The sequence below is a fragment of the Accipiter gentilis genome, chromosome 31 (genome assembly GCF_929443795.1).
Source record: "Accipiter gentilis chromosome 31, bAccGen1.1, whole genome shotgun sequence".
NCBI classification, from domain to species: domain Eukaryota; kingdom Metazoa; phylum Chordata; class Aves; order Accipitriformes; family Accipitridae; genus Astur; species Astur gentilis.
In genome coordinates, this window is record NC_064910.1 from 17,085,056 (window position 1) to 17,110,670 (window position 25,615).

General features: G+C 42.0%; 1 protein-coding gene across 4 annotated transcripts in view; it reads left to right on the forward strand.

Annotated features, from left to right (window-relative positions):
• CLCN4 (chloride voltage-gated channel 4) overlaps positions 1-25,615 on the forward strand; it is a 116,348-nt gene that overhangs the window by 29,236 nt on the left and 61,497 nt on the right. For 2 of the 4 annotated variants that reach the window (XR_007510204.1, XR_007510203.1), the window contains exons 9-12: positions 1,489-1,675; positions 4,118-4,516; positions 9,066-9,282; positions 10,816-13,330. Coding sequence is in view for 1 of the 4 variants with exons in the window: in XM_049834405.1 (XP_049690362.1) it covers positions 1,489-1,675; positions 4,118-4,516; positions 9,066-9,282; positions 10,816-10,906 (894 nt within the window). In the remaining 3 variants the exon portion in view is untranslated. Of the gene's footprint in view, positions 1-1,488; positions 1,676-4,117; positions 4,517-9,065; positions 9,283-10,815; positions 15,323-25,615 lie in introns of those variants that run through there. The other 2 variants (XR_007510205.1, XM_049834405.1) reach the window with 2 other exon arrangements.

Sequence of the window (25,615 nt, forward strand, 5' to 3'; positions counted from 1 at the left end):
CTCAAAGCTAAAGCATCTCATCTTTCTCTTAAACACTGGGCTTGAACTGAGGATCCATCTTTTAGAAGGTCTTTTACCTGAATTATAGTAGGAAGTTGTTAGGAGTTTTGTTTTTCTTTCATGTTTTCTCCATCTGATGACAAGAACTACTGAATGGTAGAAGGTCACTCGGGACCAGTGACTGAGTCCTGCTGATTTACTGAGCAGGGAGAACAAGTGGGAGTTTCAGAGCACTTGGATGTTGCAGGTGTAATAATTCTGGAGGAGGACTTGAAATGAGATGCCCTTCACTGCAGAAACTGATTTATGGCTGGCAGCTAGTTGTTATGCTTGTTCATTTATTTAAAAACTTCTAAGTTTGGTTCTTTATTTGATATGTGGTTCTTTATTTATTCTATATATTTAAAATTTGTTACAAGCAATTGACAGCTTCAACTATTCTGTAAAAGAACAGACAACGTAGCTTTACCCACCAAATCTAGAAGACTCAATCCGACTGTACCAGCAAAATTAACACTATATGGTGGGGGAGATAGAGCCTGCTGTCATTAGCCTTAATGCCTCTGGGCTACGCTGAGGTTGTTAGCTCTCTACGAAGCTCAAGGTGTGTTTTCAGAATTAAAAAGATATAACAGCCTTTCCTCTCTAAAACCAACAATGACTCCATGGAAGCCCTTGCCACAGACAGGAGTTGTTTTCTCCACCAGGAAATTTCTCTCCAACTTGCAAGTGCACTTGGCATCTAAGAGGAAATGCACTTAGCCAAGGCAAAGCGAGTTTTCATTTTCTTTTTCTTTTTTTCTCCTTCTCATTTCAATACTGTTTTTAATGATTTGTAACTTGTCTGTGTAGCAGGCAACAAGGTAATGATTTGTAGATCTTCCTGGAAAATATATAGCAAACTGAGATGAAGAAATAGCTTCCTCGGAGCAGTCAGCCTCCTTTCTTGGAATTTTTATTCTGTATTTGACATTTAATTTAAAACCTGCTCTGATTTAGCCTGAAAGAGTAATAATAAAACTACAAAGTACTCCATGTGATAGAGGGTGAAATCAAGATGTTATTTTCAGTTAAACTTATTCTCAAGCCCATGACAGAATCATCAGCATCTCCTGATTTCCTGCTGGGAAAGCAATAAAGGCAAAACCAGGAGCATCTTGACTTTAAAAGCAGACTATTATTCAGAAACACCATTTATCTATCAAATTCAGTGTGATGCAGCAGGTAGGATTCAAAGTTACTTTTAAAAAATGCATTAACGTTTTCTAAAGCTATTGATAAACATGTAACCACACAAACTCAGTCACTGCAGAAACCTGTCTCAGACCACAGGGAGCATTGCTGTAGGCTGCCATAAGGCTATGGCCTTCTGAGCTAGCATTTAATAAAGAAACTCGGTTCTCTTACCACTAATAACAAATTGTTTGATGGATAAGTTCATACTAGTCATTTTTGTCAAGGTGCTCATGTGTCTATATTTTATTCAAGATCCCTTCAGGCCTCTTCATTCCCAGCATGGCTGTTGGAGCCATGGCTGGCAGGATGGTTGGGATTGGAGTAGAGCAGCTGGCATATCACCATCATGACTGGATCATCTTCAGGAACTGGTGCAGACCTGGGGCAGACTGCGTCACACCGGGACTTTATGCTATGGTGGGAGCGGCAGCTTGCTTGGGTACAGTACCTGCTGATCGTTGGCTCGTGCATGAATAACACTGATGTTTGGGGACCTACAAATTGTTTATGAGGGTTTTGTGTTTGTGTTGGGTGCTATGCTGGCATTTCTGGATGTAATAGAGGTTGAAATCAAGATGTGATGGGCTAAAGCATGGGCAGCTTCCTCTAATGGTCTCTCCAGTGATCTGCCAGGTAGGCAACAACAGAGGCTTGCAGTCACCAGTGCCTACTCCTTGTAATCTGCCAAAAAGCACACAGAGGGCAAGAAAAAAATTAAAGTTTGGCTACAGTTTCCAAGAAGGAAAACAACAGTGGTTTTGCTAGTTTTTTCTTTCCTTTTGATGTAGTGAAATCCACTGTAGCTGGACTAAAGCTACTTCCTTGTTTAGATTGGCTCGCTCTCAGCGCAGGGAACAAACTTTCCAGTTCTGGCCAAATTTTAAGTGACACAGAGGTAAAAATTCTGGGTCTTATTTTGGCCGTGTGTCACACTATGGTCAACTGGGCTGTATTTTGGTTTTTGTTTTGACCATAGGCCAATATCTGATTACATTCAATCAATAGGATTTATTGGATATAACAGGAATGATCTGTTAACTATTAAAGCACGATCCTTGAATAATACCTCACATATCAAATTTCTAGTCATAGATGCAACAGGAATGTTACAAACGTACCATCTGAACATGTTTTTTCCCTGATCATGTCTTTCCCCCTCCATACTTGTACGTTCTACCTCCTTTTGTTGTTGATACCGTCACCAGATGATGAAATAATAGTGGGGAGGCATAACACATGATTAATGTAATTGGGTAGATTTGAAATGAAAAATGTACTCAGGGAAGAGCTGGAAAAGTTTCAGTTTTGGAGTCCCATGTTAGAAAAGCAGGATCATTTGTGCGATCAGTTATAGAGGAAGGAAGGGTGGGATTTACTTGTCTAAATTTAATGTCTGTAATGTAGACATTGACATCTGAGCTAGCTGCGTTGATACCCTTCACAGTCAAAATAGAAAAATGAGACACTGGAAAAATCAGTCTTACCTGGCAATAGACCTCTAAAACCAGGCAAATGGACAGATGAATTTGGCCTCAGAAGTGCCTGTTTTTCTCCAGAGATTATAAAGGCAGTCTGGATCACCCCTTTGGATGTGAACACCTACATCAGTGTAGACATGTTAAAATAGCTGTGATGAATCTTATAGTCAAAAATAGTAAAGCGCTTCCTCTTGTCCATAAAAACAATTCAGAAAAATTTTGTTCTGATATTCCAGTTGATCTGCTAGTCAGCAATCACTTCCTCTTTTAAAAGGTCCACATCAAGGTGCAGTGATTTTAATAGTATGGTGAGACATACAGCAGAATGGTCACTGCTCATTCTTAAGTCCAAGACCTGTCTTGCTTAGAGTAAGATACAGAGTCAGTATTAAATGATCCTTACTCTGGTATCTGCTCTCAGCTTTTCAGAGTCAGAAGTTTAAGGCATTCCTCAGATGAAAGTCATATCCGGATCATCGTGTTAAATAACCAACAATTTAATTTTCCTGTATGCTGCTAGATTAAAAGCATCTTTTAATGACCTGTTTCTGATTTCTCTCATCTAAAATGGTGCTGTATTTTGAGGCCTAAAATGAGCAGATTTATTACATTTACCTTTTGAACAGAGGCAAAGAAATGTTACCTAATAATTCAGTGATACATACACACTTGTCTGCAGTTATATGATTATTTTTATCCTTTAATGTAAACTGAAGGAGTAAGGACCTTGCTTATGAAATTAACACAGAAAGACTAGATTGAAAAATACAGCTACAACCTTGTCGACGGCTGCATGCCTAGATGGCCTCAAACCAAGTTGTATACAGTTCAAACTGTATGTTATACTGATATCAAAAGTTAGGGTTTAAGCTGTAACATAGCTCTTGCAGTGGCCCTAAACTATCCTCACATAGGATTTTGTAACCATGTCGTGCCCAAAGATAATGCTTAGCTTTCTCTTCAGTATGAACGCGCTAGGTAAACCAACGTGAAGGGCCAGCTCGCTGTGCTCCTACCTGCCCCAGCCATGGTAGTTAGCTGATTCTTGGAGTCGTTTTAGAGGGCTAATGGCAGGATTCAGTTTTAGTTTCTCAAGCATCCAGTATAGCTGATTTTTTGGCATGCTTTCTGGGTTGATAGCTTTTAGCATTCATTATTTGCTTTTCAATGTTAGCATCTTTGGCTTGAGCAAGTTCACTCAATCTTTTTGATGAAAATTGCAGTAGATGAAAAATCTCTTTCTTCAATGAAATAAGCCCCCAGATACCTCACGAAGTATAAGGGCAAAGTACTCAGCATGAATAATCTCATGCCTTTTTGAGTTTAAGACTCAAAAATATAAATGAGTTGTTTAGTATGTATACTTCAAGAGCACTGAGGGAAACTGCTTTCCTTGTTGGCAGGTGGTGTTACCCGAATGACAGTCTCTCTGGTGGTGATTATGTTTGAGCTAACTGGAGGCCTGGAGTACATCGTACCTCTTATGGCTGCAGCTGTCACAAGCAAGTGGGTGGCAGATGCCTTTGGGAAAGAAGGGATCTATGAAGCTCACATTCATCTGAACGGCTACCCATTTCTGGATGTGAAGGATGAATTTACCCACCGAACCCTGGCAACTGACGTCATGAGACCAAGGCGTGGTGAAGCTCCTCTCTCTGTTCTAACGCAGGACAGCATGACGGTGGAGGATGTCGAGACACTAATCAAGGAGACTGACTACAATGGCTTTCCAGTAGTGGTTTCGAAAGACTCGGAGAGACTTATTGGATTTGCGCAGAGACGAGAGCTGATTCTTGCAATAAGTGAGTAGAGTATCAGTGTACGTACAAGTTTGATCTTGATAGGGCAGGATGTTACCAGTGTAATTCCCCTTGAAGAATGGATAAATAAGAACCGAACTTAACTTTTTCTTCAAGTCTGGCTTTTACTGGTTGCTAGGACGCATAGCTGGAAGCTTTTCTATTGCAACATACCACTTGGTAGGCTTCTGTGGGCTTGACTTTTGTGGGCTTAATTTTGCCATCACTCCCAACGGTACAATGTGATTCTGCTAAAGACAACAGAGATAAACCTGACTCATGGCCACAATTTTTGTCAGAACCAGATGAAAAGCCACTGCAGTGCTGAGCTTTCTGCAGTCTCTGTGGGCTGCCGTCAGCAGCTGGGGCAGTCGTGAACCTTTGTCACCCTGTGACAAAGTACAAGCCCCTGTGCTTCTTTCTGTTGCACTGTCTTGATTTTTCTCACACTCAGGCCTTTTGCGGTAGGGGTGGAAAGCTTTTAGGTGGAGGATGTTGTTTGGTAAAGATGGCTCAGTTTTATCAAGCATCCAGTGGATGGCTGGTTACCTGAGAGCCCGATCCAGGTCATTACAGGTTTTGACCCAGCAGGTCCTTTCCTGGTTGGCCTGATGGCTGGGCGAGGATTGAAAAGACAGGTATATTGGATGAAAGCAAGTGTTCCCACCTTCCCAGGGTGTCCAGAGCTGCAGAGGTCTGCAAGCATGGCAAATCAACCCCACAGCCTGCTCCCAATTCTGGCAGTCCTCAGGTGGTAAGGGCCAGCTGGGCAGGCAGGCAGGCTGCTGGCTGGGCATGGTTGCCTTATAATTTGCAGGGAAGTAGAATGCCTGGCATATCCAAACCTCCTTGACATGGAATTATTCCTCCCTGTATGGGCCTGTTTCATCCCTCCACTTCAGGCACCTTTAAAAAGCTGTTGTCTCAGATGGAAACTTCTGTATTCTTCAGGAAAGAAAATCCATAAATGGAAAATCAGGGCTATTTTAGAGGGCCACTTTCCTGCTAAGTTCTCATAAAACTAAAATAAAATTTGAAATGACAGTGCTCTTTGAGGCATATTTTTTTAAATGCATATTTATTTTTGTCTCCTGGATGTAAAAAGACTCAGTCTAAGTGATTAGGCATAAAATTTATATTCATTTATTTAAGGACACTCAGCTGTTACATGATTCTCTTCATCCCATAGCAGAAAGTCATCAATGCTGCATCAATACCACATGCAGAATACGAAAAGAAATGAGACCCCAGTTTTCTCCTCTTAAAATGTAGTGCAGAATTCACTTAGAAATTACTTTCTAATTTTTTCCCTTCTGTGGTGTAAGTCGTCATTTCAGTTAGAGAAAAAATTTATGAACTGAATTTCTTTTGCTTTTAGTTATACCACTAATTTCTCAAAACATAGGAGAACAGAACAGGCCTTACTGCCAGTTCTACAGCTCCTCTAATTGTACAATTGTAATTTAACTTCCAAGGAGTGTGGGAAACTAACTGGTTCATTAAAGGCCCTGGTTGCTCCTTCCTCGCTCCTCCAAAAACAAGCAAAAAAAATTCTCCATGAAGTTATAATTCTCTGCGTACCAATATCAGTATAAGAGGATTTTAAAGACACCAGGATGAAGTCCAAGGCTGCTAGCTGCAATCCCCCCCTTCAAACAACTGATTTTCTAAGAGGCCTAATCTTCCTTTGGTTGGAACAAAAGATGCCTTGTATGGCCAAGCTAGGAAAGTAAATACATGTCTGAAGTTTCACCAAATGTGTAAATGCCAAGAGTTGATACCATTTATAAAATAGTTTGTATTTTATCCTGCTTTTGCTAATGATTTTCAAATATCTTCTGCGTTCTCTTGTGAGAAGTGAAAAAACCTTAATTAGATGTATTTAGCTGACCCTGTGTCTTGCTTTTACACTGTCCATGCCATGTCGTGGCTGTAACACTGTCTGCCATCCTAACTTCATAGCCTTTTGCATCTCCCTTGCAGGGAGGTATGTCAGTGGGAAAATTGCATGGAGTGAAGATGCAGAGCCCTCACTATAAAAGCAGAAAGATCAGATGCTGTCTGAAGCAAGTTGGAGAATTTTGAGGAACTGAGTCTTTTGATTCAGGCCGTAAATGGCAACATGGCTGAACAGGCTTGCTAGAAGATGTGTAGAATACCTGTTCACACACAGCTCTGTGCCTCGTGAGTTACCCCTACATCATTTCTTTCTTACTAAGTGGAGCACTAAGCACGCTCTAATGCATCCTGTCCCTGTAAAGTGAATGGCAATGCCGCTTCCAATTGCTCAGAAGCACCTTCAGGATTGCATCTTTTCACTGATCCTTGTTGAGCAGGTAGGGAGGACAGGTAGGCAGAGTCACCATCTGGGAATAGGTGTCTACATTTTAGGTGGTACCTACCTTACAGTCTTACGGAGGGGAGTAGTTGACCTGTAAAGCTCTTCTTAAATTTGGCCAGTTTGGGAGGCATCATACAAAAGGCAGAGTCTTGGAGACAAGCCAGGTGGCCTGTATAATGTACTTTTCCCAACGTGGAGTTGAGAGAGCAACATAGTTAATATAGGCTGTGAACTGTAAACTTCTGAATATGAGAGGCCCTTTCACATTTGGGAGAACTAATTCACTCTCTAGCTATGACAAGAGCCTCCTGCATAGGTTACTCTGTAAACCCAGACACTGTCATCCATTTGCTTTGCTCTTTCTGTTAAGTTATATCTGTTTTTCTTACCCACTGACTGCAAAAATGATCTGTTTTTCTGTTTTACCTTTACTCTAACTCCCCCATCCAGTGAGACTGCATACAAAGTACACCATTTTTCTGATGCCACTGAATTTGCTCAATAGTACTACATCATTCAAATTTCTCCAGAGAGATGTTTGACTTTGAAGAGTGAAGTCATGGCTTTGGCTAATCACTGTTGTCCAGGGTCATTGGTGCCTTGGGAACAGCAACGTGGTAGCTGAAATGCTTGGGCCTGTTGCTTTGGGTGCAGCTTCGGGAAGGAAATACCTAGCTGTCAAGGGTTTTTATCAAAGGGTGGGAGTTACCTTCAGTTTGATTAATGTTACCTCTTAGTACAGATCATATATCAAAGAAATATGCAGGCATATTCACACTTGAAATTAGATGTATGAATCAAAACAAGATGAGACAAAGTTAGCATCATTCCTATAAATTGCAATAGGGCTTGTAATATGTGAGGTGAGAAGGTTGAAAATCATATACTTTACTGATATTAGGTTTGAGTGAGCACTGCTCCAGTTCCAGAAATAGTACAAGACAATCATCATTAAAGGGAAAAAAATGCAGCTGGAACATGTTGGAAACCATTACTATCTCCACATTACAAGTCACAGGAGCACGTTTCTGCACTTTGATGGATGGCAATGAGCTCCAAGAATATATACATACACTTTGAATACGTCTGATTTGCTGTACCTCTCAAGAAAAGAAGCAACCTATATTAATCAAAGATAATAATTCTAACCATTTCCAAGAATTTATACAAAAAAAAAAAGGAAAAAAAAAAGAAGAAGAAATAGTTAAACCCTCAGAGCCAAACACATGATATGCTTATTCTGGGGAGAGAGAAGTTGTCTATCATTTGGAAATCTGTCTCATATATTGTTCACACCCTGTGGTGTTGAGTAGAAATGAGATAAACACTACAAAGAAAATAACCTACTTCAATGCTAAGAATTCTTCTTGGAGCATACTTTAAAGTAAAAGGCTTAGAGCGATCATGTAAACTCCAGATGTAGCATGAAGTTCACTTCATAGTTTGATCAAAGTATGAAAGATAACTTTTGAACTTTTGAAAGTGGTCAAATATGTACTGTTGAGAAAAATGTATCAAACTCATTTACTGCTATATATTGTTCCTTCCTTTACTATTTTCCTTTAAGTAGGATGCTATTTTTTTTCTGCCATTTTAAAATCTAGATATGCAAACTCTATTTAAGAAATTAAGTGCAAAACCACAAAATTCACCCTGCATGCCAGAGAGGTACTGGATCCCTGGGATGTGAATTTGTCCTTCCCCAGCTTTGTGTTCATAAATCCATTCATCATGCCCAGATTTCCCCAACTCCACTGAGAAGCCTGGGAACAAACATACTGCTCCAAGCCAGCTGGGACCATACACAGCTGTTGACTCTACTCCTTCGGTCACATAATAGAAGTTTCTGTTGTGATTCTTACAATGGAGGAAATGACATATAATCATTTGAATTTGACAGAAATTGGATTAGTGATGTTTGTGAATGCAGTGAGCTGCAAATTTATTCAGAAAAGCATTATCTCAACCAAGCAAAAGTATGTGTTTGTAAAAATATCGGTTACATTTGCTTCAAGGGAACAATGTCTCAAGGAAATTCAAGTTTGCTCAGTAACCCCAGCTTCTGGGACCTCAGTACATTAAAGACAAAAAGCAACTACTACCTTTGCTTTCCAAACAAGGTGGGTTTTTTTTGTTTGCTTGTTGTTGGTTTTTTTTTTAAGTTTTGTTATAAAGCCTAACTCAGTCTACTTTGATCTTTCTGTTGTACAGAGAATGCAAGACAGCGTCAGGATGGGGTGGTAAGCAACTCCATTGTGTACTTCACCGAAGACCCCCCAGAACTGCCACCCAACAGTCCCCATCCGCTGAAGCTGCGGCGTATTCTCAACCTGAGCCCTTTCACTGTCACTGACCACACACCAATGGAGACCGTGGTAGATATTTTCCGGAAACTCGGACTCCGGCAGTGTCTTGTCACTCGCAGTGGGTGAGTAGATGCTGAGTCCAGCACGCCTAGAGAATCTCAGGAGGTTTTCTTCAGCATTAACAAAAACACTGTGTTTCCTTTTTAAAGCCAAGTATAGACAGTAACTAATCAATCAGCACCTCTGAGATAGGCAAGTGAATATTTTGGGTTTGTCTGTTTTGCGAGTGGAAGAATAAGGGAAGTGTGCTCAGTGTCTTTCCAGGGCAGCAAAAGAAGTCAGACTCAGAACCTAAACAGCCCTTGCCAGGTGTCATGTTTCATTCTGTTCTCCCAAAGCCTTCGTGTATTGTTATTTAGATAAGGTAAAGATAAATACAAGATAAACCATTCTGATTCCCACTATCATTCAGTTTTCAACAGAGGCAGATCTGGCAAGTAGTACTGTTTGCAAAAGATGTTCCTGTTTCTAGACATCCAGCTAGATTAGATGGTTGTGAAGACTGTGATAAAGATGTCAGTGGAAGAAAATTAATCTGTTCAGCTTTCTTTGATGGAAAATGGAAAGGCATATAAACCAAAAGTCCACAAAAACCAGCTGAAGAAGTGTGGGCAAACCTGAAATTAGAAGAGTAAAAAGCTGCACCATATGCACTAGAAATAACATCCCATAATTCCAATGGGATTTGAGCTATTTTGGGATCATTGCTCATTCTAGCTTCCTAGTGGTAAGAAGAAACTTTACAACAAGATAGCAAAATCAGAGCCACCATTTTCAAATGCAGGAGACTAAAATTTATTCTTCTGCAAAAAGCCTTCTTGTTATTCAAAAATACTGCATATCAGCTGTTACTATCAATGCAGTGTCCTCAGCATTAAGAAAATAAGGACCATTATCGGGACACAGATTTTAGGTGCTTGGATTTGGAAATTTTGATCTTGAGTTCTAGCAATTTGATGAAATGAAAGGTGGAAAAAAAACCCCCAATGATGTAGTTTCAAAATTCAGTGCCTTGTGACCTTCAGGGACTGGAAATAAAAGCCCTTGAACAATGACGGTTAGGAAATTTTTGACCCTTGGGGCCAGATATTCTGTAGGCCTCATCTTTCCTGACAGATATAATTCATTTAGGATCATATAAATGAGAAATTATCACTCAGAGTTGAAGGAATTATGCTCTTGGACAGTGAGAGTTTCAGCAAGTCCATGCTTTAGCTTAGTTCATGTATTAGTAAACCCCATGCCCTAGCTCAGTGCACTGGTGCCTTGGTTTTGTGCTGTTGGTCCTCTGCAGCCAGAGTCTAAAGAAACTCATTACTTTGTTGTACAAAGTGCCAGCAGTTGTAGCTCCTCACTAAGTCACGTTCCCAACAAAAAGAGATAACAACACAAAGTATTTAACTTAATGATCATGGCTGGAGTAGTAAACACACATGAGGTGAGAATGCTTTTTATGAAAGATAATCATTGAGGAATGGATGGGATGGACAGTGTTGTATGGAAGCACTCACAAAATACGGCTGCAGCTGAACAGGAGAAAAAACTGCATGATATATGAGATGAATGTTGACCTTTTCTTTCCTTTTCTCCTCTAGGAGGCTGCTGGGTATCATAACTAAAAAGGATGTATTAAGACATATGGCTCAAATGGCAAACCAAGACCCTGAATCTATCATGTTTAACTAGACTGGTAAAGGAAGAAGAAAGTAACCCCAAAGGAATCCCTTCTAGATTAACACAAAGGCTATGTTCAGTGTTTCATTTTGTTTAAAGAGAAAATGTAATATGTATGAGGAATGGCTCAATATGCCTCTGACAGAGGGAGTGGATGCAGGATGGCACTTATTTAATGAGGAAGGCAGTTTAGAAGCTCTGAGCAGCTGCAGACATCAAGCTGTGTTTCCTTAATGAGATTCCCAACAGCTCAATTGGAGTGTTGGTAGGTGTAAGTGATGTGGTGCTTAGAGACAAAGAGCCAGGAGCACCAGTGGGATGCATCAAGGCAGGTGTGAAGACTAGCAGACACTGTTTATGTATAAGCTGTTAACAGAGATAAAGATTTGTGTTCCAAACTAAAGAGTGTGTATGAGTAATGTCAGTTGGTTTTGTTATTGAAATCATGGCTATTTATTTGCTACTGAATTATACCATTTTCATGAGGGAAAAAATCATCGTATTTTAAAATGAAAAATGTTGTCATCTTCATTTATTTTTGTAAAAGTTAAGTGAATCAGGACTGGAGTTAAAGGAGCAAGAACACACTTCAGCTCACTTTAAAGCATAGTGTCCCCTGCTCCCTGCTTTAGTCCTTTGAAATTTATACAGTTTAGGGTTTCTGTCAATCAGCTTCCTTTTATTAATGTTGAAATGTGACTTATTTGTAAGGATTTATTATGTCTCTATGCAATTTTGCATACAGGTACTGTAATATTTAGTATTATGTGGTTTGCTGTGACAACAGGAAAAAACATAGAAGCCCATGGAGGAATTTTCGAAGGCACTAAAGGGAGACTGGTATCCAGCTCTCATCGATACTAGTGACAAGAGATTGAATCCCTCACCTGTGTCCCCTTATGTACATCATCATTTTTCAAAACCTAATGAAGTTCTGCATTGATTCCCGATTCTCCATTTAATTCCTTTTTGTCATTGCTATTTCTTGGCATTTGTCTGTACCTGCCAAGAGATTGCTGAAGTTAATTTAACAGTCCAGACGTTTATTCTGTAGCAGATCTACTCTTTATGCATCTGCCAGTCATAGGACTGTGGAATCCATCCCCACAACACTGTGGCTGGATAAGATCAAAGGGACTGAGAATGCAAACGATTGCAAAGCTTTAATTATTGATCTGTTTGCAGCAAGAACGCAAGATTTAACAGCCCCCAGGACCTCCAAGTCACTCAGGTAAAAATGCTAAATTTTCCTAAACCCTTGTTCTGGTCTTGTGTGAGATGCACAGAACCAACATTGTCTGTGTTAATATACTAGCACTTTAGTAGTACTGCTGTCAGTAACAGAAGACCAAATTCTACTCTCAGTAACGCATAATCCACACTACCTAGTGTTGGATTTATAACTATAAGCTTAAAGAGAGAGGTTGCATCTTAACTTAGATGTCCTGAATCTCCTTCAGACCCTCTGAGAGTCTGGTCCCTTCATTTAGGCATCTAAGACCTCTGGTATTTTTGTTCAAATTCATGCAGATACTGGTAGCTCAAGTCCATTGGGTCCAGTTGGTCTTCATGGACAGAGATGGAGTCCTTTCATGCCAGAAGAGCCTGTTGCTTACTCCAGACAAAAGCCAGACTGTTGATCCAACTTGTAGGCAGTGCACATGGTTATTGTGTCCATGAACTGACACAACTAGCCAGGTGCACCCTCAGTTAGATGCCCAAAGTTACATGTCACAAATTCCTCCTCTTATCTCCAGTGACCCTGCTTCCTTCTGGCACGTGTCCCACTGCATTCACACAAAGTATGGCCAAAATTGTTTAAGTAAAAGAAACGGAAGTAAAGGGATAATTTTAATCTGCTAAGTACTCCATTTAACAATAGTGTTTGCAACAGACTGACATAAATATAGGTAGCTCTGGCCAAAGCCCATAAATATTTCAGTGTATACTTTTTGTTAACTGAACATCTGCAGTACAATGTATTATTAAAGGGATATTGTTAAAACTATGTAAACTATAGAACTAAGCAACCTTTTCCTTCTGAAAATAGGAAATACAACATAATATTGTTGTTTCTTATGTTTTTCTGAGAAGCTGTCATCAGCCAAACTCATAAAAAACCAGCCAAGTCAACAACCAAGCTCATAAACATTGGATTCCCTCATTTGGACAGAGATGCCATTATAAAATAAAATCAGTTCATTCCCACAACTAAACACAAGTGGGGCTTAGTACAAATGCCAGTTTCTACCCAAAACTACTAGAATCTAAGGGATTTGGACTAAGATAAATACTTTTGAGGGCAACCATGTTCTGAAATTAAAGTTGAAGGACTGTGTTCTACTTTTCACTTTTATAGCTTTTAATGTTAATACATACTTGTTTGATTAACACTTTCTCCATCTTCCTTTATGTTTACCTAGGAAACAAGAGTGAGTACTCTTCCCACCTGAACACTTCTAAATATCTCTTTTGCTCATAAGTCAAGAGAAATAAGTTGGGAAGTGAATCCATCTGCTATTTGAAATCAAACTCAAGGCTTCTTGTATGTCAGGGAAAAGGAGAGGTCTAAAACCTTCTCTGTTAAGTGAAAGAAATTTCAGTCCATGTTGCTTTATAATGTAGTCCATGACAGAGCTAACTCTGAAGAAGCATTCATAGTACTGAGGGCAATGTTTGCTAACAGGAATCAGGATGGTGTATCAACACTGAAAAAAATTGTGATTTGCTGAGAAAAAGACACGGAGTCACCTAACTGAGGTTAAACTGGCCATGGATACAAACTCACTTGGGTATTGACTTGGGTTATCAGCTTAAACTCAGTCTGTGGCTATGCGTCAGCATAATTTGCATGGCTAATTCCCATTAATACCTAGAGGCCTGATCCACTAAAACTAACAGTCAGCCCTGTGATAGCTTGTCACCTCGTCTTACTAGAGTGCATACGAGGAGCCTTAAGGACTTAAGAACACGATCCATAAAACCAGCATGGTGGTTTGTAAGAAACAACAACAGAAGGAATTGAGATTTATGCACTTATTGCAGGTGCAGTTTGACCCTGGGCCTACCACCAAAGCAGAAGGCAGATAAATGGGTGTTCAGCTCTTTTCTATCAAACACGTTCCTCTTTAGATGGAATGGTTTAAATATCTAAGGGGTCAAGGAAAAAAGGTTTAGATGTGTAACTGTACATGGGTGGTTGGACTGCTGCTCCTTGTTCCAATGTCTGTTCAAAATATGTTAAAAGCCCTGAGAGCAGGGACTGATATCTAGCTCTCCAGAAATGGCATAGTCATAGCTACCTTCAGCTGCTTGGCATTATCAAGGCTGAGGTGATGCTAGAATGACAAGAAGGGTTTTGAAACTGGACAGGCTTTGCTAATTAGAAAACTTAGCACTTCAGACACTCCCAGAGATGGGAATTGGCTGGAAGTCTTTCTCTTGAACTTCCTCCATACTACAGTCTTCATTGCTCTTGTAGCTTGAGTGGCTGAATGGGGAACACTGTTAATATAAATTAGTACCATGCTTTTCTCCAAAAATGTGGTTCTGATGTAATGATTTAATGTATTATTTCCCCATAACAAGCCCATTATCAGTCGCTGTTTTCCATCTGTATTCCCAAATACATCTTATCTCAGAAGTTACAGAATAGACTCCAACATAGATCTCAGCCTTAAGTATTTTTTTGAATTTTTAGAGCTCAAGATAGTCACGTAGCCTGATCAACCTGAGAGTTACGTAAGTACTTTAGTATATAGTGCTCACTTTATGCAAGCTCAGTTCAATCCTTGTGTTCAAGCAGTTGGACTTTGAAGATGTCAAACTAAACAAGAACAAAAATCTTTGGATGATGCAAGTTCAGTATTGTACTTTGTTTTGCATGAACTGTGTTCAGTTACATTCAATTTCTGATGTGTACTCGAAACAATCTGTACCAGAAAGTTTATTATTAAAGTACAGAACATGGATGACATTAGCCAGATCCTTTGGCTGTCACAGTGATACTAATTATTAATTCTTATGCTTTGATGAAGCAGAAAAAGAATGTTTAAGAATTACAGGAGACCCACTGATTCTGTGTTGGAAAGACACTATAATTATGAATATCGTTTTGTTTTGGGTTTGTTTTTTTTTTTTTTTTTTTTTTTTTTAAATTGTAGAAACCAGTATATATGTTGCACCTTATAAAAAACAATGTTTGGACTCTATTTTTTAAATAAAACTGACTTACAGTACTGGAAACATTTCTTGAACATCTTATTAATTGGAGAATTATTTCACTTAATGTCTCTGTATGATTTTGAATTTTCCTTTTCCTACCTATAGGGATAACTCAAGCCTGCTGAATGATTTAGGATATCTAATTCAGTTATGGATTAGCTAATATTAGTAGGGAGTTAGTAAAGTTCAAGCAGTGGACTTCAAAGAATCAGCCTTGACTGTTGGCCGTTTTATTTTCAGAGAGAAATGTTTTTTACTTCAGCATCATAAATCCTTTATTACAGAAATCTAAAAAGAGAAGAAAAAAGATTTCTCCTACCAATTTGTTCTGCTTACAATCATGAAACTTCTTTTAAGCTAGATGTCGCAAAGCCCTTATGATTTCAGGTTTTGTATATAGTTTTCCTTTGCGCTTTAATTCAGAGCTAAGCTCAAAGACTGAAAATGGCAGGTGCGATCATGCCCATTTAATTGGATGAAACATCCCTTAAATCTCTGTCACAGGCTAACTTTTAGGTAGTAGCAAAGAATATGGGCTTCATCCTGCTTAATGTACTAACCAAGCAGGCAGAAAGGCACTATGGCTTTGTGCAAGTGAAACATTAATCAATGGTTTATCCAAAAGAAGCATTACAGATTTCAAGACATGCTCCAGAGAACAAGTTTGATAAAATCGATATATCAGCAATATCCTAGTTTAAGTTAAATGACTTCTTTCAGAAGCTGGTGCTGGAGTCCCAGGGCCTCCCGCTTCTTCCATGGATTGCTGCAGCCCTAACATGGCCCAACGCACCCACCGAAAATCCAGGAGGCATCAGGTGTGCAGCAACTTAAGTAAGTAGTAACAGTTCCTGCAGTTTGTATTTGGTCACAAGGGACCGAGCCTTAGACCTGCCTGTCATCACCTGTGATGGCACAGCTGGGAAATGGAAGAGGCAATGTTGAGAGGAATTCAGCACTGCCCTGTTACAGCTGTGCACCACGTATCCTGGCCTAGGTCCTCATTTCCTCCAAACCAAACAGCCTGTTGCCATCCCTGTGCCCTTTTGCTCCTTCAGGAGGCCCTTCCTCCCCATACGTTCCCTACAAGCAACATTATTCCCCTGTGCTGTCCTGCTCTTCTACTCCAAATGTGACCTTGCTTCCAGTTCCTCTCCGCTGTGGTGGCCCGGATACCCAGCAAGCACAGTTTTACAGACGCTGTGTCCCACACAAGAAAGGTGTACCTGTGGCGGATGGGCCCCTCTTGTGGCATATGGGATTTGTATTGCTGCCTGCTGGAGGACACAGCAAACATGGTGTTACTGGCTCTGGTACACTGCACTGAGCTTTTTGATTGGTTTTTGGCTTACTATCTTAATGCAATGCCAAAAATACGGACTTTTCAGAAAAGCAGCTGCTGCATTTGCACAGATCAATCTATACATGTTCACCACCTCAACCAGTAACGAGTGATTTCACAGTGAAGGCAAGCAGGAGCTGGGACATGACTGTCAGAACTGTATCCTGAAGCAGTTACGAGATCTTAGGCAGAATGAGACAGGAGTTGCTGACCTGCAGCTGCAGCATTTGGTCAACTCTGCATCTCTCCTTTAATCTTTCTTGCATTCTGAGCATAATTAATATGCTCAGTTTGAGCACATTATAAGCACAGTTTGAGCACAGTTAATGATTTCAACCCTTGCTATGCTCGGAATTATCTCGTATAGTCAGGGTCAAAACAATCTGAGTGTTCCTACAGCTACAGTGCTTTCCCCAGCCACAGCAGTTAACTGGTTAGGAAGACACTACCATATGTAACAGCCAGATTGGGGAGAGTCGGTATTTGGCACTTCAGCTGTGTGTCATTTGAGAAATGATTCTGCAGCCTAAACAATCAGTGCATGGCTCTTTGTGGGGATTTGCAAAGCCCCTGCGGTCTGTTCCTGGCTTGCACAGCATTCGGAGCAATGTCTGCGTGGGCCAGCCATCATTATAGAGCACATACCCTACAGATTAACCAGCCTTTCTTAATCCACAGAGGTTCAGTAAAGGGCGCAGAAAAAATGTGCAGATTGCTTGGAAACTAGACAGTCAACTATATTAGCTAGGGAGAGTCGCTTCATTGTCTCAAAGTTATGTCCACAGAGGCATCTAACTTTCAGGAGAACCATCCCCCATGCAGTATTCACTGGTTAGTTTCATCACTAGGAAGGAGTAATACCTAAAATAAAGCTAAAATCATATCTGTTTCGATTGAGTACAACCGATGTTATTGTTTTTCTTTCCTAATGTATTCTAAAAGACAACTTTCCCCCCTTTGAAGTAAGGTCTTTCTTTCAACAGTTGCTAGTGAGAACTGGGCTGTGACTGCTCCACACTGGGCTGTGACTGCTCCACACAATTTGATGTGGAGTGCTGCAGGGCTGGTGCATCAAATGCTAGCTGAGTGTTTCTCCTTTGATAAATGCAGCAGAAATGAGTGGCTGCAATAATTGTGCCATGGGAAAGGACCATTCCAAATAATTAAAAAGTGAGATGAACTGTAGTTCTCTACTTCTAAAGTTTCCCACCAGGAAAAACGGAAAGGTATTTCCCTATTATGAAGACTTATGATTTATAAAGTATATTTATGTTTAGATCATTACCAAATTTGCATTTTGCCTAGAGACAAATTTTAATCACCTAACCCTCAGATTGGGTTGGATGACCATTAGGCACCAAAATTTCTGAACAAATTAGAGGGGCCAACCAGGCTCTTGAAGTCTCCAAGCCTGGGAAGAGCAACACCTAACCTCTGCTGCAATTCAGGTATGATGGGGAGGACACAAACTCTACCAAAGGCTCCAAAATGGCTCCAGTCAGCGCTAAGTTCCAGAAAAAAAACCCAAAGCACAAGAGGTGCCATCACCAGCCCTTTCCTTTTTCACAGTAGCCTCGTGGCTAGAGACTCTTGGTAGGGCTGGTATCCAGTTATAAAGTTAGGTAAATGTCCTAATCCCCGTAATACAGGTCTTCTAGGTGTTGAGTGGCACCTGACCTCCTGATGCAAGCGCAGCTCACTTACTTACCCCAGTGCAGCTCCTTCTTTGCTAATTGCTGCTCTGGTTGGTTTTTCTGGCAAGCCAGAAGGAGCATTGTCCTGCAAGCATTTGTAGATTTCTCCTTAGAGATGTCTCAGTTGGCTATTCTGAGGGATGTTGAGATGCAGACTCTGTATCTTGATTTTTATAGGGAACTTAGGCTCCTGCTTATATTCTCATAATTACTGTACTGGGGGGTCCATCATATTTTCAGGCCTTGCTGTAGCCTGAACACAGTAGTTGGCCTCATGTAAGTATAGTTGCAAGAACAGCATGGACAAAGTCTGAGCTCACCTCTGTAAAATTCCTCACTTTCAAAAAATCCTGGTTTCCAGACTGCTAAACAGTTGTTTCACAGTTTCTGATTCCTTCAGGCATTTTACTGGCATAGAATATTCAAATGGTCAAATGGTTGGAAAAAACCCAGTAAACAAAGCCAAAGAACAGAACACCTAACATACATTTGTCATTGACCAGAATATTTAATATTCTATGCAGTCACTGCTCGAGATCAATCATCATTTGGATTATTGTAGTAATTAATGATTTTTAATCTCTGTCGTACATTTTAGCACCTGTTTCATCATATTATTTATTTATTTATTCAATTAACTAATTCAAGTGGTAATTATAATTAGAGGTAGAATAAAGGTATAAACAGAGTCTGGCTGAAGGTTTTCCACATCACAGATAATCAACATTGAATCTGAACTATGTCTTGGCCATATCTCAACTTTTAAGGAACACTACCACAAAGCACTAGTCACAGGAGCACGAGGAATAAGTCATAATCTTCGCTGCACCTCTCCTTTCCAAGCCTGTGGGAATGTACATGAAACCACTCCCTTTCTTGCTACCAAGCTGGGTTAGGCAGTAGAAACCCCTGCACTTTCGACAGCTACAGCAACTCCTGCTTAATTAATCTTGCCATGCCAGACTGCCTCCTTCCAGACACACAGGCACCGTTCCAAGTCCCAGTTTTCCCTCCATGTAAGGATAACCAGGTAGGGCAGGTAACTGACACCCTCATCCCTCTCCTCCTTTTCTCACTTCCCTGCTCTGCTCCGAACACTTCTGCCTTCCTCCTTGTTCAGCTTCCAGTCCCAGCTCACTCTGCCTCCCTGGTGCAGCTTTTCTGCAATAACCCCAAAAACCCCAAACAAATCAACACATCTGCTCTTTCTGTTGAAATGGGACTACTGTGCAGAATGCAAATTTGCCAGGAACAAAGTCATTAACTAAGCAATAGTCTAGTTCCCAGCATTATTTCCACTGAATAAACATTCAGTGCTGGTGAATTGTAGAAGACAAGCTGTTGAGGGAGCAGGATCAGAAGCCAGCTTGCTTGTCTGATGGCCTGGTACATACACATACTTTCCCTTTTGTGCTTCTTCTGGTTGCATGTTATAATTCTGGCTTCTTGGTGTTCAAGTTTCAACAATATGGGGGGAGAGGGTGAATTATTCCCTTGCCAAGATTACCTTTCCTCAGGAGACTGCCCCGTTCATGAGGCTATGAAGTATTTTGCCTCTCTTACTGAAGCTGTTTCATTCTCTGTGAACATATCCATTAGGCCAGGGAAGAAAACAGCCTTTTTCGCAGTGGTTAATTTGCTCACTGGATGGAGAGGCAAGAACTGAACCTAAAGCTCCTGCCTCCCATCTGCCTCCCTGCTGAAACCCTCATGAGGTTGGTGTTAGAGAGGCAAGCCTGGGTGTGCAGGGAAACAAGGGAACTGTGAGAAGTGGCTGGTGTAAGTGCCAAACTCAAACGCTGTAAGATGCAGCTGGACATTTAACCCAGGATAAGACCTGTGGAGAGGCAAGGTTGAATACATACCCACCCTCCATGTTTCTAACAAGCAGCACCCCACCAAGATGACCAGCTCCTGCAGTTTCTATTGTAGGAGCCCAGAATTACACCAGACATCTTATAGGACGTTTGAGCTCTTTACATCAGGCTGTTAACCCCCACCATCCTCTCCAGTATAAAGACCTGCAACAGCTGTGATAGATTGATAGACATGGAGTGAGGGGCAAGACTAAAATGGTTTTCTACAGCAAAGGGACATGCTGGAGCACATGCAGCTGCCTGGTGGCCAGCCCCTCACGGACAAGTACAGGACCTGCTCTTCTACGGGTCACACAATTTGGCTCCGCAGAAGGGTAAACCCTCTCTTCCCACCCCCTTACAGAAGTTTACTCTTTTCTAAATGGAGAATTGCAACTCAGTATTGACACAAGGTGAGGGTCAAGAAACAAGCGGTTGACGCTTTCCACTCCTGTCCCTACCAGGGTAGTGCCTTCATCCCGTACGCTCCCTCAGCAATACACTGATGTATTCCCACAAAGACCCTCCAGCAAAGCCCCATCTGCACCACCCCTTTCCCCCAAACCACTGGCACACCAAGGCCCAGCAGGCACAGAAACACTAGCTGCTCTCCTCTACCTAGAGTGACATGAAAACGGCAGTTAAAGCATGTGAGAGACTGAAAAAGTTAATGTCTCAAACGTTGTGGTGGAGCAAGTTCGGCCTAAGAACGAACCGCAGCTGAGAAGCCGGTCAGCAACAGGGCACGGAGAGCGGGCCGGTCTGAGAGTGCACAATTCTGTGGGGGAGCTCTCCACACAGGGCCGGCGGCCATACAAAGCGTTTGTGTGAGGAAGGTGCTGGCAGCCGCCCGAGGGACCCTTCCCGCCCATCAGCCCCCAATGGCGCCTGCGCACACGGCCCAGAGTTACGTATGTCCTGACGGGGCAAGAGTTACATATGTCGTGACGGGGTGAGAGTTCCGTACGTCCTGACGGGCAGCGCGCAGAAGCCCCAGCGGGGCGTGATTGATGCAACAAAAGGCGGGAACCGGGCGAGGAAAGACGCCGCCATGAGGAGCCCTGTGCGCCCGCTCGCCCTGACTGGGCCTCTAGGCTGGCCGGACCCATGACCGGTTTTCTTCTTTCTCTCTCCTTTTCCACAACCCCTACACCTCATCCCTTTAGACATAAACCGCTGAGCAAGTCTGGGACTAGGAGCGGATCCAGCCGCCCCACGGCTCCTCGGTGAGAAGGGTCTGGAAAGCAAGGGGGTCCGCTCTGAACCCCGTGACCCAACGGGAGGGCTCTCCTTAATTTCTTCCCTGAATTGATGTGTATGGTTACCACAGGTTGCACAGTTTACTGAGGTCCTTTCATGCCAATTGCTGTTGAGAGAAACCCCGCCACCCGCTGCTACGCCTCCCAAGTTCAGGCTGCTTCTGCCCTGAGTAAGATGTTTGGTGTCATTTCACCTTAATTTAGCCTGAGGGAACTCAGAACTCAGGACTCCTCCCTGGTCTGTCTAGCCTGGGTCATGACCGAGGCGGCGTGGACACCTCCTCCCCAGCACAGGACCTCCTCCCATCTCCATTGTCCTGGCACCGTAGGGCTCTGGGAACAGAAATGTACAGAGGAAGAAGGTGGAGAGCTGTGGTACTTGGCCAAGGATCCTCCCTGTTAGGACTGACCTTTTAGCTGGTCCTCAGAAGGTCTGGCTGGCCGTTTCCTTCCCACCGCTCCTTCCCGCTAAGCTCACAGCTTGTCAGGGCAGGAGTATTCAGTGAGTAACTGCATGGCACTACGCAGCCATACCAGGAACTGCAATTAGCTTATTTTCTTACAGACGTACACAGTCTGCATTTCTCAGATCAATGGAGAACCAAATGCATGCTTACATCTACCGCAGCTCCATCTCCACTGAGCACGATGGGCTGGCAGTTTATTCAACCCAGCCAGCCACTGTATCCTCCTATCTTCCCTGCAGATCCTCCTATCTTCCCTGCAGCACCAAAAGGGCCCCACAATTTTCTTTGCATTTAGAATTTCTATGAGCCTCAAAGAGAAGATCTTATCAGTTATAATGGTACGTGAGTGAGAACTAGCAGTGGCTCGGGCACTCCGTGCTGCCTCCTCTGAACCAACAGGTAACATTTTGGGCACCCCTGCAACACGCTCCCCTCACTCGCTGCTGCTGCACCCATTGCTCAGGGTATTTTGTGACCCACTGCTCCAGGCTGTGGATTCAGCTGCAACATTTATTAATCAGTGCCAGGGTAACGAGCAGGGAATTAATTTAATGGCTCTAGTGGGTTCAGGTCGTGGAGAACCTCTAGGTGGCATTCAAACCGTGTGGCAGTGGCTGAGCGCTGGTGCCACAAGCCACGCTCAGGCTGGCAAAGGCAATGGGGGGGGGGGGGGGGTCCTTGCTGTCCGCTGACTTCTGATTCTTGCAGGAATCAAAAGTGTTTAATTGTTTGCTCTAAATGTGTAGTTTTTCTCACGAATTTTCTTAGCTATGCCAATTAAAAGCTTTTTGTTTTTAAAAAATATATATATACTGATACTCTGTAGGGAAGGGGAGAGGAAAGAAAGAAACCTTTTTGTTTGGAGTATTTGGCAGGGCTAAAGCACGACTGTCTGCTTTGGCTTCTTAAACCACATATCACATCTGTAAAAACATCGTGGCAAAAGGAGGAAAAAATAATCTGCAGTGCTTTCCTGGTGCTTTCTGTGAGGCTTTCATGTAACAAATAGATTTTTCATCAATTATGCATTTAGGTCACAGGAAGAGTTGGAAGAAGGAATTCCTTTGCCGTTTCAAAGTTGCTGTCAGGAAGAAAATATAGCCAAGCTGATGGAGTAGAAGAAATGCAGTTTTGTTCTTATGGTCTGATGTTTTTCTTCTCCACTTTCTTTACCCTCATTCCTATTTGCATAAGCATTTCCCGGTATAGCAAAATCTGTGTAGGGAATGCACAGAGGCCCTTAGGGCATGGAAATCTCTTATTCTGCAATGGCAATTCTAAAACATACATAAACACCATTAGAGAATTGAGTAAAAGGCCTTCCCTGTAAAGCATCTGGTCAGATCTAGAAAACAGCATAGGCTCCTTGGTGGGCAGCATTACCATATGTAACCTTTAGGCTTCTGTGCAATTTACCACCCCAAGATAGGTGCTTAAATATCCTTTTAAAAGTATAATGAGAACTAAGTGCTAAGGAATGGGTTTCACTGTAGCAACCCCACCGAGCAGGCAAAAGCTGATGTTAGCTCCTGAAAAATACCAGAGAAGACCTTAAAAATCTCACCTCTTCTCTGTACTGGAGATCACAGGAGTCTCCTGTCCCCCTGGATCAGATGCCTGAGCAAAGTCTCAGAGCATTTGCTCACTTCTTTCTTGTGAAAAATATCTGAGAACTTGCGGAGATCCTTCTGGTGCTGTGGCCTGCGTCTTATGTGTGCTTAGACCATTGAGCAGGCAGCAGAAAATGAGGGCTCAGGGCTTTCCACCCCAAACCACTTCTTTTCTGGAAGCTGACACTAATCCCCAACCCCCAGCAGAATTAACGTGGGAATGGCAGGAGGGACAAGAGAGGAACTACTGCAGGTAGGATGAGGAGGACGCTCTGCTTTCCCACCCCTTCTCCCACTTTGCTTATGTATTTTACTTACTTTTCTTAAATGTACAATATATTACCGGGCTTGGGAACAAGGACAGAACTGAAGTCTCCCATCTTTGAAGTAAATGCCACAGCAATTAGGCTAGAGATTGTCCCTTTGCATACTGTGGCCCAGCGTCACGCATTCCTGTGGCTCCACTTCAGCAGGAAAGGCAGAGACTGCTTTTCTCTCTGCTCTTTCTTAGCCTGAAGGTCAGGGCAGTCCCTTGAGAGATGAGGCTGTGGCTGCTGATAGCTCCAGTCTGAGGAGGGTCTTAAGCCAGGAGACTCTCTTCTGGTACACGGCTTCTTCCTTGGCTCATATACCTGAAAGTAAGTAGGTTGTGACATTTAGCAATGCCAGAGCACGAGCTCAGGCTGAGGAGAGGCCAGATTTGTGAGCCCCCAAAAGGTGGGAGGTGGGTGCCAGAAGGCTGGCTTGGCTCAGACCAAGTTCTCCCATGTGCTGGAGATGTGTCTCCAAAAGCTTAGGGAGCCATGGCAAATCACAGCACACTTGTTTAGAGAGCTGTAGCTGGCTCTGAAAGATACAGATCCTGAACAGGAGGCAACACAACTTGCTGCTTGGGCTAGCAACAACCCTCCCTTCTAGGAAGGGTGCAGAAAAGATTAGTGGAAAGTAAGTGTTGTACCTACAGAGCTAGAATACCCAGGGACTAGGGGTAGCGTCTTCGTGTAGCACGTATCGTCCTGTACCAGCTTGTTTGAATCAATGGGGTTGGCAGCGAGTAAATCAATTCCTGCTCACTCTGAGGGATCTGAGAGGTGATGGAAATTTTGTGAAACCTCATTTGAAGTTGTCAGGGACCAAAGCTGCTTATTGCAAAACAGGTACCTTTACAGCCCTGGACTGAGGTCTCTCTCTCTGCTAAGAGTGAAATACAGAGTATGCCTCTTTAATCCAAAGCAATTTCTATTCAGTTGATTTCATTTTGGAAGCAAAAGAGCTAAAAACTACTTCAAAGGTTAATTTTAGCATATTTGTACTATGTATACACAATCATTTAAGATATTTAAATTGATTCTTAAAATAGTCTCTCCAGTAAGCAGAAAAATCTCCTAACTGGTTTAAAAGACAAAAATGTTTAATTCTGCTATAATGAGGGTTACACATGCAAAAGTTAGGAGTTCGGGTATGTTTATGAAGTAAATCTGTCCTGTGAGACAGGGCATTTGGAGGCAGGGCTCTTTCATGCCTTCCTCTCGGAAGTGTCCTACTTTCCACAAAGACTAAATATGCATTTCACAGAATGAGAGTGACTTTCTGTAACAACCTCTAGGACTTTTACCTAAGGCCTGTGGTTCTGCTGTTCCATAGCTTTCTCTAGCAAATCATTAAATATTTAGTCAATGTTGACTAGTAAGAACTGAAGACATGAAAGTTCCCTCCAATATCATCTACTAGTCCTAGTATTCTCCTGAGGATGACTCCTAAATCACTAGGCTGCTGACTAGCATAAAAAAATGAAAATGGCATTTCTGAGAGTAAAAGTCTTCATTTCCTCTGCTTTTCTTACAAATACAATGAAGTGGATCATGCTGAATGAAAGAAAACCTTTTTGTAACATTTTTGTGAGGAAAAAGCACTCAAAAATATTGCGGTTTCCCCCCAACCAAGAATTTAGTTTTATTGCTTAGGCAAAAGCATTAGTCATTTCTACAGCCCCTCTTAATCCCTTGCGGGCACTTAGACTCAGATCTTACCATTTCTTCCAAGGCTGTACCTTACTAAATTGGGGGAATAAAATCTTGTCCTTTGTTAGAGTAAGTACTAAACCATCCATTTACTTTGTAGGCCCTAAGATTTACAGCCTGTTTATGAAAGATAAGAAAAATCAGGCTTTGAAATTCCCGCTGACAAATTTTGCAGCAGTAGAAGTATTAGCTTTGCTTTTCGAGTCAATTCCTAGTTTGCATAGTTCTTGTTTACTTTGCTCTAAACC